This window comes from Clarias gariepinus, chromosome 27 (genome assembly GCF_024256425.1).
Source record: "Clarias gariepinus isolate MV-2021 ecotype Netherlands chromosome 27, CGAR_prim_01v2, whole genome shotgun sequence".
Taxonomy (NCBI): domain Eukaryota; kingdom Metazoa; phylum Chordata; class Actinopteri; order Siluriformes; family Clariidae; genus Clarias; species Clarias gariepinus.
The window spans coordinates 16,785,001-16,797,998 of record NC_071126.1 but is presented as its reverse complement, the minus strand read 5'-3'; the positions used below and the strand labels follow the sequence as shown (position 1 = coordinate 16,797,998).

The window sequence follows — 12,998 nt, the reverse complement described above, 5'->3', positions numbered from 1 at the left end:
CTTGCGTTAAAAAGTCGGCCTTTCAACACGCACCCCCACCCCCAAATAGCTTCTTATGTCACCAGTCGTCAGGTGCCGACACAATTCTCCCAAATGTACCTTTGTCACCTCCAGTACCCTGTAAGCTAGTTATTTGTTTGGTGAAAGTGTATTTGATTGGTCTAACATCGACATCAACAACGTTGGAGGCAGCGACAATGAACTTCAAAGATTATATCATGAGTACATCTCTGTCAGCGCAAGTACATTACCCTTTTTTAACTGATGTAAATCAGATTTGATAATTTGTAATTTCAGGATTGAACACTAATATGTAGAATAAAATTTGATCTGTGCAAAGGTAATGGATATAACAAGTAGCTCATGCCGATGTCTTTGGTTTAGTCTTTTTTTTGTAATGGGTGACAACAATGGAAGGTAAGATATTCAACATTATTATTTGATAAATATTTTATTCTGAAACTTATTTCACAGTGTATCCGCAGATCTTTATTTGTTAAAGACTTAAATGTTTTGTTCAGTGATTTCTGAAAACATTTTTGGCCTACACGATGTAATGCAGTTCAACAGTATCCACCGGAGGTCGCCTCTGTTGGCCATAAACGTACAAAAAAGTATAAATCGTTTCGAAACAGTAACCATTATATAATTGACCATTGCTTTTCGGTGTACCGCAAATTGTGATTTGTAAGTATGACACTAGTACATCGATTGGTCAAGGTTCTTTTAGGAGGGGATCTTCGTGAACCATTCGGATAATTAATATATGGCATACTGACTTGATGTCAATAATTGATTGCAATGTGCCAATCAATCTATTTATCTTCTGTTATTTTACAGGAAAATTATACGAGTTTCTCAGCAAAGAGGATTTTTTGGATCTTGGAGGTGATCATGATTGTTGTTACTGCTCTTCAGTTACAGCCTTGAAAAATCATTATTCAGTAAAGCATCTGAGATTTGCCATACACTTTAAAAGGGGTGTCACAAGTAAGTAATATCATAAACATTGAGTCTTGCAAATCCTAGAAATCTATTAAATGTAAACAAAGATATATTAATAAACTGTTAACAAAACACTGTTGTATTTGTAGACAAGTTCTCCATACCATGCTACTGCCCAGATCGGAAATGTGGTAAAAGGAGCCATTGGCATTGCCCTAAATGTGCCAAAATAATAAACAGATCAAACTATTTCAAATCCCACTTAAAAAAAAAAAAAAATCATGGTAGGTACATTTTAAATTATACAATTTGTAGCTCTGACCAATTTGTAAGTATTGTATAATTAATGTAATTTATTGTTTTTGTTTGTTTTTTGCCCCAACAGGTCTGACGGTGACAGCAAGCCCTTTTGGTGAGTACACTGACAAATTTAAACTGCCATCTGAAATTTTATTTATACACATTTAAAAACAAAAAAAGTTAAAGCTATGTTTACGCTCAGTAATTTTACTTAAATTCCAATGCAAATAGCATGTTCAATCACATTTAAACTCTTTAAATATTCAATAATGGTTTATTAATGAAATAGTCATGTCTAAAATTGAATGGATCTTATCAGATGGGGAACAACCTTCTCTGTCGACTGTTACAACTGACCAAGTCCAACGAGGAACCAGGGTTTGTCGCATTTGTGAGATTAATTTCACCACCACCTCAAACTTGAGAAGGCATGAAAAGGAGCAGCATGATGGAGAAGAACCAATGATGTGCATTGACCCCAAAAATGGACTGTGACAACAAAGCATTCTCATGGAGTGAGACTTACTGTACATGTGCGAAAGTGTTTGCCAGAACGGCTGTATGATTGTAAAGTAGATGAATGTAGAGACTTCATGAGCATAGCTGCTCAAAGTGGAAACCCTGGGGGAAAAAATGCAGTCTCTCCGACAGATATATATTCTTCTCCGTGTGCACTTGTGAGAAGGACAACTGGTGTAAGTTTGAAAGGACCATTTTACCATTTCACAAAATCAGGTAAATGGCACTGGATCAGTTGTATACATAGATACATGTCTATTTCAAGAGCATCCTCATAAGGCCAAAAATGCTGTGGATAAAGCAAATGAAGACAATGAAGACAGAAGAGAATTTCTGTGGAAACCTGGTTATGCATAATCAAGGATACACAAATAGTAGTGTGATTGCAATGACCAACTACTTGTGGACTTTCAAAAGAATTCCAGAGGACCTTCTACTGGATTTAACTAAAACAGAAAAGCCTGTTCCACACAACTTTGAGCCCACAGAAGTAAACTGTCCTTACTGTCCAGTGCCATGTCCTCCTGAAATGAGCAATGCTTTTGTAATAACGACACAGGCAACAGCTTATGGGATTTTTTCCCCCAGAGTAAAGGTAGGATATTCAATACTATTTTAAAACAAGTCACTTATCAATTTTGTATAAGTAAAATTGCAAAAAAAAAAAAAAAAAAAAAAAAGTGTTAAATGTGTTTTTTCATGTAGGTATTACAGTTTATGGAAAGGACCGCCCAGTGTGCCGAATTGTAGTTCATTTTCAGGACTACAATTCAGGATTTTATAATTATAACAGGATCTTTCTTTCCATATCCTTATGTTTGTTTCTGACAACCGGCCTTTCGGTGAGTAGCCTTGTTATAACTGGGATGTTTATTTGTACTAAATTACTAAAACACATGCAAAAACTTGAAAAACATGTTTGAAAACATCCCCTTTATTTTTTGCAGAATCACTTTGCTGTTTGGTGGATGCGGCGCACAATTGAGTCACATTCAGCAACTACAGTGCCACACAACTCACTTAGAAAAGCGTTTATCACTTTTCTGCTCTCAGGAGGTATTCTTACAGCTACTTCTGTTACCGCTGTGGACACCACCCATCTGTTGTCATTGCTGATACAAACTGGAAGGCTGCGTTTGAATTGTGAAAAAATGTATTTTAAGAGTTTTAGCATAATTTATCCAGCATTAACATGCTATGTCATTTCCCTTTTTTTTGCCACACAACTATCAGTTCATCTTTTGAAACACCCAGAAAAACATGACATCCCAGGAAACAGACAGACATCAACGCGGCTGCAAGGTGGGAGAATTTGGAGAAGGCAATTATAGCTACTGGATTCTGTGATGGTAAGCATAATACACTGTAAAATCTGACAAATGATATTGGGGAAATTTTTGTTGATATTTAGCAACATTAGTATTCTATCATAATGTTATGATAGTAAATGTATTAATTGCAGTCAGCCATGCATTTACAGTATTTTAACCTTACAAGTTTGATACTTTACATGCATCCAGCAATTCATTTAGTAGTCATACTCTGGCTTTGCTCCATGGATGGGAACAAGATGTAGCAACGAGAAGGAGCGATTTTGCATGTGCTTGATTCAAAATCGGTACAATACAAAAAACATGACTTTTTTACATTCATTTTAATATGCAACAGTAGTATACAATTTTTTTCCTAAAAATTGAATGTTAATCATCTTTTCATCAGCCTAAAAAAAGAAGACCTGACTAAAGCCTGCAATATTCTGGGAGTGTCTGCCAGTGGATCCATTTCCGACATTATAAACAGGCTTGAGGAGCTTCTCCTGTATAAGAATGTTTATCCTAAGATGTTTGTAAAACTCAAAAAAGCTAGAGGTAAGATGGCATGTATATTATTTACGGTACTGAATCATTAATTGGAATTTAAATAGATTTAATTTCATTACAACCATATTTGTTCTAACACAGGTGGAGTCTAACACATGGGATGCTCACATGGAGTGGTGTATTATGCATCACCATTATGGTGGCAGGAGTCCACTCGGGATCATGGAGATGCCCCGCTCAGTTTTGAAAAAACCCCACCATGTACATTTGTGACGTTGCTGAACGTGTAGTCAGATATCTAAACAATCGCACGCAGCAAAAAAAAAAAAATCAGCCACAAGCTTTTGCTTTTACAATAGGTTCCATCAAAAGAACCAGAAACGACTATAGGAGAAATTGCGCAGTCTAAAACTAATCCCTGAACTGCCCTATCTAGTCAACTCTGCAGAAGCAGAACAAGTAAATAGGAGGTTTCCTTGAGCTGATATTCGTTGTGCCAAATGAAAGATACTTACTACATGTTTTCGCACATGTTTCACTGCGTCTCTACTTCCATCTGCATAATGCCAAGAAGAATTCTGCATTTTTTTAAAGAAATGCAGAGGCGTGCAGCTGAAAACACACACAGGACTACAGGGCAAACTCATTTATGGACAAAAAGGTAATGAAGTGAAGGTTAAGTTAATGTCTGCAGTTAGTATATGCCAGTTTTATGATGGCTATTCTGAAGTATCTGCTGTCGAGTAATGTAAACCACATTCATAAATAATTACAGAAACAAACACAGCCTAGAGAAGTACAGAAAACATTATGGAATTTGTACACCACAGACAACCAATTAAAGCAAGAAATAAAACAGTAATGTCAGCATTTAAAATCGATTTTAATTAAATGTACTTTTGCAACATTAAGAATTGTACACGGAGAAGAGAAGCGATGTCGTTGCCAGAATTTCTCACTATGCTGTTTTGTATCTGCGGGACCTGAACTCTGTTCTCCCCCCACATCTGTTGAGTGACACAAGCAGTACAGCAATGCCTTGGCTAACTGATGATGTAAGTTTGAATGCTGTAAAGCAGTTGTCTTAAAAAAAAAAAAATCTTATTTATACATTTAAAATTTTAATAATTAGAATCACCTCAGTTATGGATATTTATGAGTATTTAAAAATCTGCTTATTTTGGTTTAAAGGCTGTAAACTGTCGCATTGCTCAGAATGCCGAAGACACTAATGATGTTAGTTATTCACACACAATTCATCACTGACTTATGACTTTTTTTAGTTTGTTATGTAAAGACTAAAACATGTGAATTTGGGTTTCAGGTTGTGGCCTTGAACACTGACTAATTTTGTGGCACAGGGATTGGCAGAGAGATGCAACAGTGTCAGATGAGCATTTGAAAGAGCTTGAGGTATATTAAAATGCATAATAGAAAATGTCCATCTTTTATTCAGCATATGCCCCAAGCCAGTTTAACATAATAGTCTCAAATGTCTCAGACGTCAGTGTTTCCTGTTTGCTTAATTTCAGAAAACCTCAGAATTTCTGAAAATACTTTTACCAAGGATTGTTGGACCTGGTGATAACCCAGAGCAGGGAAACCACTTCATTCTTTGGGTAAGAAGAAATTATGTTAAATTAAATGTTAGTAATTGTTTTTTCTTCGTTCTCAAACTTCTAACAAGTGCTTGAGTCTGCTGTACCCACTGCTTTCATATTTGAAAAATTTAATTATTTAGATTTTACAGGTTTGACATGACTACAAAAACCATCAGAGTTTGTCAACACTGATCAGTATGTGACAATTTCAAACCGGGACATGGAAGTTCTAAAGTAAGACTTTACATTTTATTGTAATTGTTATTGTAATCACAAATTGTGTCTAATACATATGATTTATAAATATTAAATTATTGCAAAATTTACATTCCATACTAAAATACTTGTTTTTATTCAGGGATGCTTTTAGAAATATTGCCTCCTTGAACAGTTGGACTGTGTGCCGTCCACATCAATGGCAGAGAGATGACGGAAAGAACTGTGGTGTTTTTGTATGGACAGTGAGTTTACCATTTTTATATATATTTATTTTATATATTTCCATATGATTGTGTTTATATCATAAAAAAATATAATTAAATTAAAATATATAATTAAATTAAAAATGTTTAGTGCATATACCCGATTCTTACCTTTTTTTATATAATATATTTTTATATATTTCTGTCTGCAGAGTAATGCACCCAAATGTCAAGTCACTAAACTGGATTCAGTGTAATCTTTGCAAAAAATGGCTGCATACAGACTGCGCTGGCATCAGCCTTGACACAGTCACAAAGGATACAACATTCTGCTGTGGATGTGACACTAAACATGTGCACACCTTCGAAAAGTACGTGTTATACATATGTTTTTAAAAAAAATAAAAGCAATAACCGTGTTAAAATCACTTTTTTTTAATACACAGAACACTGGCACTCTCGAGGCAGGGCTGGTTCGTTAACCTAATAGAGGATCAAGAGATCTAGTTATTTTAAAACATTTACCAAGGCAAACTAAGACAGTGGAACCTCAGATTACGAGCATAACTTGTTCCGAAAGTGGGCTCGTAAACCAAATTAAATTTTCCCATAGGAAATAAATTTAAGAAATAAATACATAAAAATAATTAACACAAAATATAAAGTAAAAATAAAACAAATTAACCTGCACTTTACCTTTAAAAAAAAACAAATAAATCCCGACATAAGCGTTTCCGTTTGTGCACGCAGGCGCTGTGTGTGATGTGCGTAATGTGCGTGCACACATTAACGGAGAGACCGTTTAAAAATTAGCAAGGAACATCGCTAGTCACACTTGCGTGAGTGCATACTAACTGAGTCACTGCTGTAAAATAAAACAAACAAAAGGGGTACCCCCATAAAATGTTTTTCAGAAATCTCCATAACCACAAGAGATGGCCAAATTCTGATTGCAGAATCTAAATTTACATGAAATTACATAAATATACCCAGTTTCATCTCCATATGACGTATAGCAAGTGAGTTATCAAGGAAAAGAGGATTTCAAAAAGAGGCGTGGAACGTCTCGAAGCGCGTCGAGGCCAAAAATCAAGATGGCTGCTATTTTTTTAACAAGCGGGAGTTGGGACAAAAAAAAAAAAAAAAGAAATTGGGGGGGTTTTATTTTTTAAGGCAATACCAACAATTGGTAAAAAAAAAAAAAAAAGCAAAATCTGAGAAGTGATGGTGGAAATTTCTCTTCCACTGGTTGATTTGAAATGGAATTACTCAACTGTTATTTTGTGTGTGAAACAATTCCCCCTTGACTACATGCACCTAGTATGTCTTGGAGCCATGAAAAGGCTGCTGACATACTTGTGGCGTGGTTCAGATATTGGTCAACTAAGTAAGGTTCAGAAAGAACAAGTGGAACTTAACATAGGTCCGTTAAAGGGAGCTTGGCCCGCGGAGTTTTCAAGTCAACCAAGAAGCAAGGAAGACTTGGACAGGTGGAAAGCTACTGAGCTATGTCACTTTATGCTCTACACAGGACCATTAATCTTAAAGGATGTGATTTAGCATATATCATGTTTTTCACTTGAAAAAAAGGTTATCAAAAAAATGGTGAAAAGCGGAAAACCATTGGTCCAAGTCACTAAAAATTTTGCTAAAAGACAATGTACTAAACAAATACTAGACGATACCAAAGTACAACTAAAACAACAAAGATGCCTGACAACTGTGTGCTCCTGATGGATAATGCAGTGGGATTTATTCGAGAGAAAAGAAGTGATGGAACACTAAGGATGGATGTGATCGGGGAAACCGACTGTGACGGTATCTTTAAAAAGCCATGCAACTCAAAGCTCTTCAACATCACCCACGACAAAGATCGTCGTATCTGGACCACTTCCGACATTTCAGAGAGGAATCGAGAGGTTCAGTAGATTATTTGCCTTCAATGAATGGTTACAATCTTGGTGTCAACAACAGAGATTACCCTTTGTTGATAACTGGAATGTTTTCTGGGAGCGTCCTAGGCTCTACCGCACAGATGGCCTGCACCCTAGCAGAGCTGGAGCAGCGGTCCTCTCTGACATCTCCAGGACATTACGAACCATCTGACTTGCGGTAAGTCATACCTCAGATTCTTTAGATATCAGCCACAATACAACTCACCATACTAATAGACGCACACACATAGCTTGTCCTATAGAAACTGTCTGTTCCCCGAATAGTGAGAAAAAAGAATAAATTCGTTAAATCCAGCCGAAACAATCTGGTAACCATTAAACCAGAAAAAGGCCAAATAAGTAATCGAAGTCTACCTCTAAAGTTTGGACTTCTCAACATTAGATCCCTTACGCCTAAAGCACTTATTGTTAATGAAATGGTATCAGATTATTGCCTTGACGCACTCTGCCTCACTGAAACCTGGCTTAAACCAAATGAATATATTGGTCTAAATGAGTCTACTCCGTCAGGATATTTTTATAAGCACGAGCCCCGTCTAATTGGTCGCGGTGGTGGTGTCGCCACTATCTACAAAGATGTACTCACTGTTACTCAGAAAATAAGGCCCAGGTTTAACTCATTTGAAGTGCTCGTCATTAATGTTGCACTTAATGAAATACATAATAAACCCGTGCTATATTTTACTCTGGCCACCGTGTACAGACCCCCAGGGCCATATGCCGATTTTCTTAAAGAATTTGGACATCTGCCATCAGACCTAATTGTTAACTCTGACAAAGTGTTGATAGTAGGTGACTTTAACATTCATGTAGATGATGCTAACGACACTTTAGCCCTCGCATTTATGGACTTACTAAATTCCTTTGGGGTTAAACAAAATATAAATAGATCAACTCACCGCTGTAATCATACACTAGATTTAATTATATCTCATGGTATAGATGTCACTAATATAGAGATTTTAACTCAAAGTGATGATATCACAGATCATCACCTCCTGATATATACTCTACCCGTAGAACAGATTAGCTGTGTCTCTCCACGTTATCGATTTGTTAGAAATATGAATCCGACTACTAAAGACAGATTCACAAGTAATCTACCGGATCTGTCCCAAATTCTTATTAGACCCCTAAATGCAGACGATCTAGACGAAGTGACCAGCAGCATGGGTACTATTTTTACCAGTACATTAGACACTGTTGCTCCCATCAGATTAAAAAAAGTCAGATAAAACACTTGCTCCTTGGTACAATAGTCATACTCGCGCCCTAAAGAGAGCAACCCGTAACCTTGAGCGAAAATGGAGAAAAACTAAATTAGAAGTTTTTCGAATTGCGTTTAAAGACAGTATGTGCAGCTATAGACGGGCTCTAAAAACCGCTAGGACCGAGCATCTTAGCCAGATACCAAAACAACCCCAAGTTCTTATTTAGTACAGTAGCCTGCCTAACAAAACCTAAGATGCCTGCAGAGAGTACTCCACAACATTTTAGTAGTGAAGATTTTATGGACTTCTTTAATGAAAAAATCGATAGCATAAGGAAGAAAATAACAGGTTCAACCTCTAATAGCATCTCATGATCTGATTCAGCCTAGAGCTTCACATTTAGATTTTCAGTGCTTTACAGGTATAGGACAGGAAGAGCTGTATAAACTTATCACCTCAGCTAAATCAACAACGTGCCTGTTAGACCCAATACCAACCAGATTTTTAAAAGAAGTGATGCTTACAGTTGGAGAGCCACTTCTAAACATTATTAATTCTTCATTATATCTAGGTCACGTCCCTAAACCTTTGAAGCTGGCAGTTATTAAGCCGCTTCTTAAAAAATCTAATTTGGACGCGAATGAAATAAATTATAGACCGATTTCAAACCTTCCGTTCATATCAAAAATATTAGAAAAAGTAGTATCAGCTCAAATATGCACATTCTTGCAGAAAAACAACATCCTAGAAGAATTTCAGTCAGGTTTCAGGCCCCATCATAGTACAGAAACTGCACTAGTTAAGATTGCAAACGACTTGTTTTTAGCTTCAGACCAAGGCTGCATCTCAATACTAGTCTTACTTGATCTAAGTGCTGCATTCGACACCATAGATCATAATATTCTCATAGACCGCCTACAAAATCATATAGGTATTCAGGGGCAGGCATTAAAATGGTTTAGATCATACCTGTCTGATCGATACCATTTTGTAGATCTAAATGGAGTACCGTCTGATGTAATGCCAGTGAAATATGGGGTCCCACAAGGGTCAGTTTTAGGACCTCTCCTGTTCTCAATTTACATGCTTCCCCTGGGAAACATTAGAAGGCATGGGATTAGTTTCCATTGTTATGCTGATGATACCCAATTATACATCTCAACAAAACCAGATGAAATACCCAAGTTGTCTAGATTAACAGAGTGTGTCCAGGACATAAAAGATTGGATGACCAATAACTTTCTTTTACTAAATTCAGATAAGACAGATATTGCTCATCGGCCCAAAAACCAGCACACAACAGCTTTCACAATTCAGCCTGCGTTTAGAAGGATGTACTGTTACTACTAGCTCAACAGTAAAAGACCTGGGCGTGATATTAGACAGTAACTTGTCTTTTGAAAATCATATTTCCAATATCACAAAAACAGCCTTTTTCCATCTTAGAAATATTGCCAAACTTAGGAGTATCCTATCCGTATCTGATGCAGAAAAACTAGTTCATGCATTCATGACCTCCAGACTGGACTATTGTAATGCATTACTAGGTGGTTGTCCTGCATCCTCAATAAACAAGCTACAGTTAGTCCAAAATGCAGCCGCCAGGGTTCTCACTAGATCCAGAAAATATGATCATATAACACCTATATTATCATCCCTGCACTGGCTACCTGTTCAATTTAGAATTACAAAATAGTACTACTTACATACAAGGCTTTAAATGGTTTAGCTCCCTCATACCTAACCAGTCTTTTGATACGCTATAATCCACCACGTCCCTTAAGATCACAAAACTCCGGACTTCTGGTAATTCCCAGAATTTTAAAATCTACAAAAGTGGGCAGGGCATTTTCATATTTGGCTCCAAAGCTTTGGAATAGCCTTCCAGACACTGTTCGGGGAGCAGACACGGTTTCCCAATTCAAAAGTAGGCTCAAGACGCATCTCTTTAATCTGGCATACGCGTAACTCATCCCATAACCTCATACTCCAGTACACCTATCCTGAATGGCAATTACGCTAATTCTCTCCATCTTTTCTGTATTTTTCTACCCATCCTGAGACATCTGGAGATTGTGCCAGCTTCAGTAGACAAAGGCCAACCCTGCGAGGTTTCTAAGGCATCTTGAGAAGGACCTGCTCCAGCTAGATTCTGCTTTATGATGGCTGGAGCTACACATCTTGCTCCTGTGCTTCCAGTGATCTGACCCCATCTGCCCTCTGCACCTACTGCTGAACTGAATCTACACAACTTCTGATATATTGAACTTTCACCTGCACAACACACTTGATGTTATTTCTATCTGTTATCACCCAGATGAGGATGGGTTCCCTGTTGAGTCTGGTTCCTCTCAAGGTTTCTTCCTATTGCCATCTCAGGGAGTTTTTCCTTGCCACTGTCGCAGTCACCCTTGGCTTGCTCATCAGAGACATTTCATTCATCATTCATTCATTCCATTATTATCTAGACACATTTTTCTCACACATACACACTTCCAAATATTTTCTTTTCTTTTCTAAAAAAAAAAAAATCTTTAATTTTTTTTTTGTGAAGCTGCTTTGGGACAATGACCATTGTTAAAAGCGCTATATAAATAAAATTGAATTGAACATGTTTGTCAGCAGTGACTTGACAACAGCAAATCGAATGCTAACAAACAGAGCAAGTGTCTACAAAACAGCTGTGTGTCTCCCTTACAAACAGGGTTATGCTATATTCCCTCAGCTGCACACACCAGAATAACTACATTTGGTAATTTTTACTTTTGATTTCTTAACTAACCTTTTAATAATTTTTACTGGTGCTTCAGTTGGGTTTGGAAAGGCACCTCAAAACACACTTCGTGACTATGTAAATCCACCTGGTGGTTTAATAGTGGTCAGAATTATCTGACTTGGGTATTACTCATACACACTTTATACTAAAGTATATTAATTTTAACAATTACTAACCTGTATGATGCAAATTAATGCCCAGTTGCTTTTCAGCTTTTGAAATATTTAGACAGAATTGAGTGTCCTGAAAGTCAAACTCTCCTGTTGTGTTTTTTCACAGAGAGGTAAAAAGGACTGGAAAAAGGAAAATCTTTGATGACTTTGTTAATTGTACATTGTTTTATGCTTCAAAGCAGCTTCAGATTATAATTGCCGTATAAAGTCATGCAATGTGTCGTATATGAACCTCAAACTGTTTTACTAATTTATTTCTGTTTTATTTGATGTAGAGTCAGACCTTGAAAGTGACGTGACTGATATTGAGTTTACAGAGCTCAGTCAGAGTCTCCTGCCAGTTCAAAAAAAAAAAAAAGTGAGTTGCCTAATTTTATTAATTATGCTACTGTAAGTCTGTGGCCTCAGAAGACCCAGCAAGGTAATGGGCTCAGTTTGAAAATATGCTTATCTGACTGAACAAATTGGAGTTTTTACTTTGGAGAGGGGAGAAGAATATCATTAATTACAATTTTATTTTATTTACAGTTGTGGGGCAACACACCACATATGGAGGCTTTGCACATTCTTCCCAGAGTAAAACACAAGGTCAAGTGCCATGACTTATGTAGAGATATACTTTAAACCGTCTACAGATTTGTTCATGTTCTAATTTGTCATTTGTCCTTCTTTGTGCTAAAGGTCCAGATTTGTGCCCAAGACACTTGGATGAAACGTGCCCGACCCCTGACCTGTTCAACACTAGATTGAGTTGTAAGTTTTAGATATATATACAAAAAGGAGTCATGCTTTCAAAAAGGAATGTGTCCTCCCAATACTTATTGAACTGTAATTGTGTATTCCCAGTGGATGTTCATATCACACCTACAAGGAGAAACCTGTCACCTTCTCCAGTACAATGTATGCGATATCTAAATGTTATTTGCTAATTTAACACATCACATCACTATAACAGTCAAAAAGCATCAATTCTTCTTGAATGTTTAAATCAACAGCTAGGCTGTCACACTTCTCGGAGGAAAAAACAGATTAGCCATCAAAAATAACTAAAATGTATTACAAGTCTTTTTTTGTTTTGTTTTGTTCTATAGAGTCATTATGGAGGAAATGTCACCTTTCTTTTGAGTATTCTTTTAAGTATTTTTAACACTTCATTTAGCAGGCATTCAAGATTTGATGCAAGATAGTTTGTTTGCTTTGATTTTAGATGGAAAGACTAACAACCAAAGAAAAAAAAAAAAATCCTAGCATGTTGGATAGTGAAGTGCTCCAAAAC

General features: G+C 36.7%; 1 protein-coding gene and 1 long non-coding RNA gene across 2 annotated transcripts; both read left to right on the top strand.

The window, feature by feature from the left end:
* Positions 1-410: 410 nt before the first annotated feature.
* si:ch211-10d23.5 (uncharacterized protein LOC556599 homolog) lies at positions 411-3,736 on the top strand. Its single transcript, XM_053488822.1, is given in 7 exon segments — positions 411-417; positions 1,095-1,211; positions 1,331-1,357; positions 1,565-1,732; positions 1,735-1,912; positions 3,484-3,632; positions 3,726-3,736. Coding segments are annotated over 7 exon segments (657 nt in total).
* An 8,295-nt stretch (positions 3,737-12,031) lies between these two features.
* LOC128514831 (uncharacterized) lies at positions 12,032-12,441 on the top strand. Its single transcript, XR_008356567.1, has 3 exons — positions 12,032-12,143; positions 12,251-12,310; positions 12,404-12,441. It is a non-coding gene; the product is annotated as an uncharacterized LOC128514831 (long non-coding RNA).
* Positions 12,442-12,998: the final 557 nt, after the last annotated feature.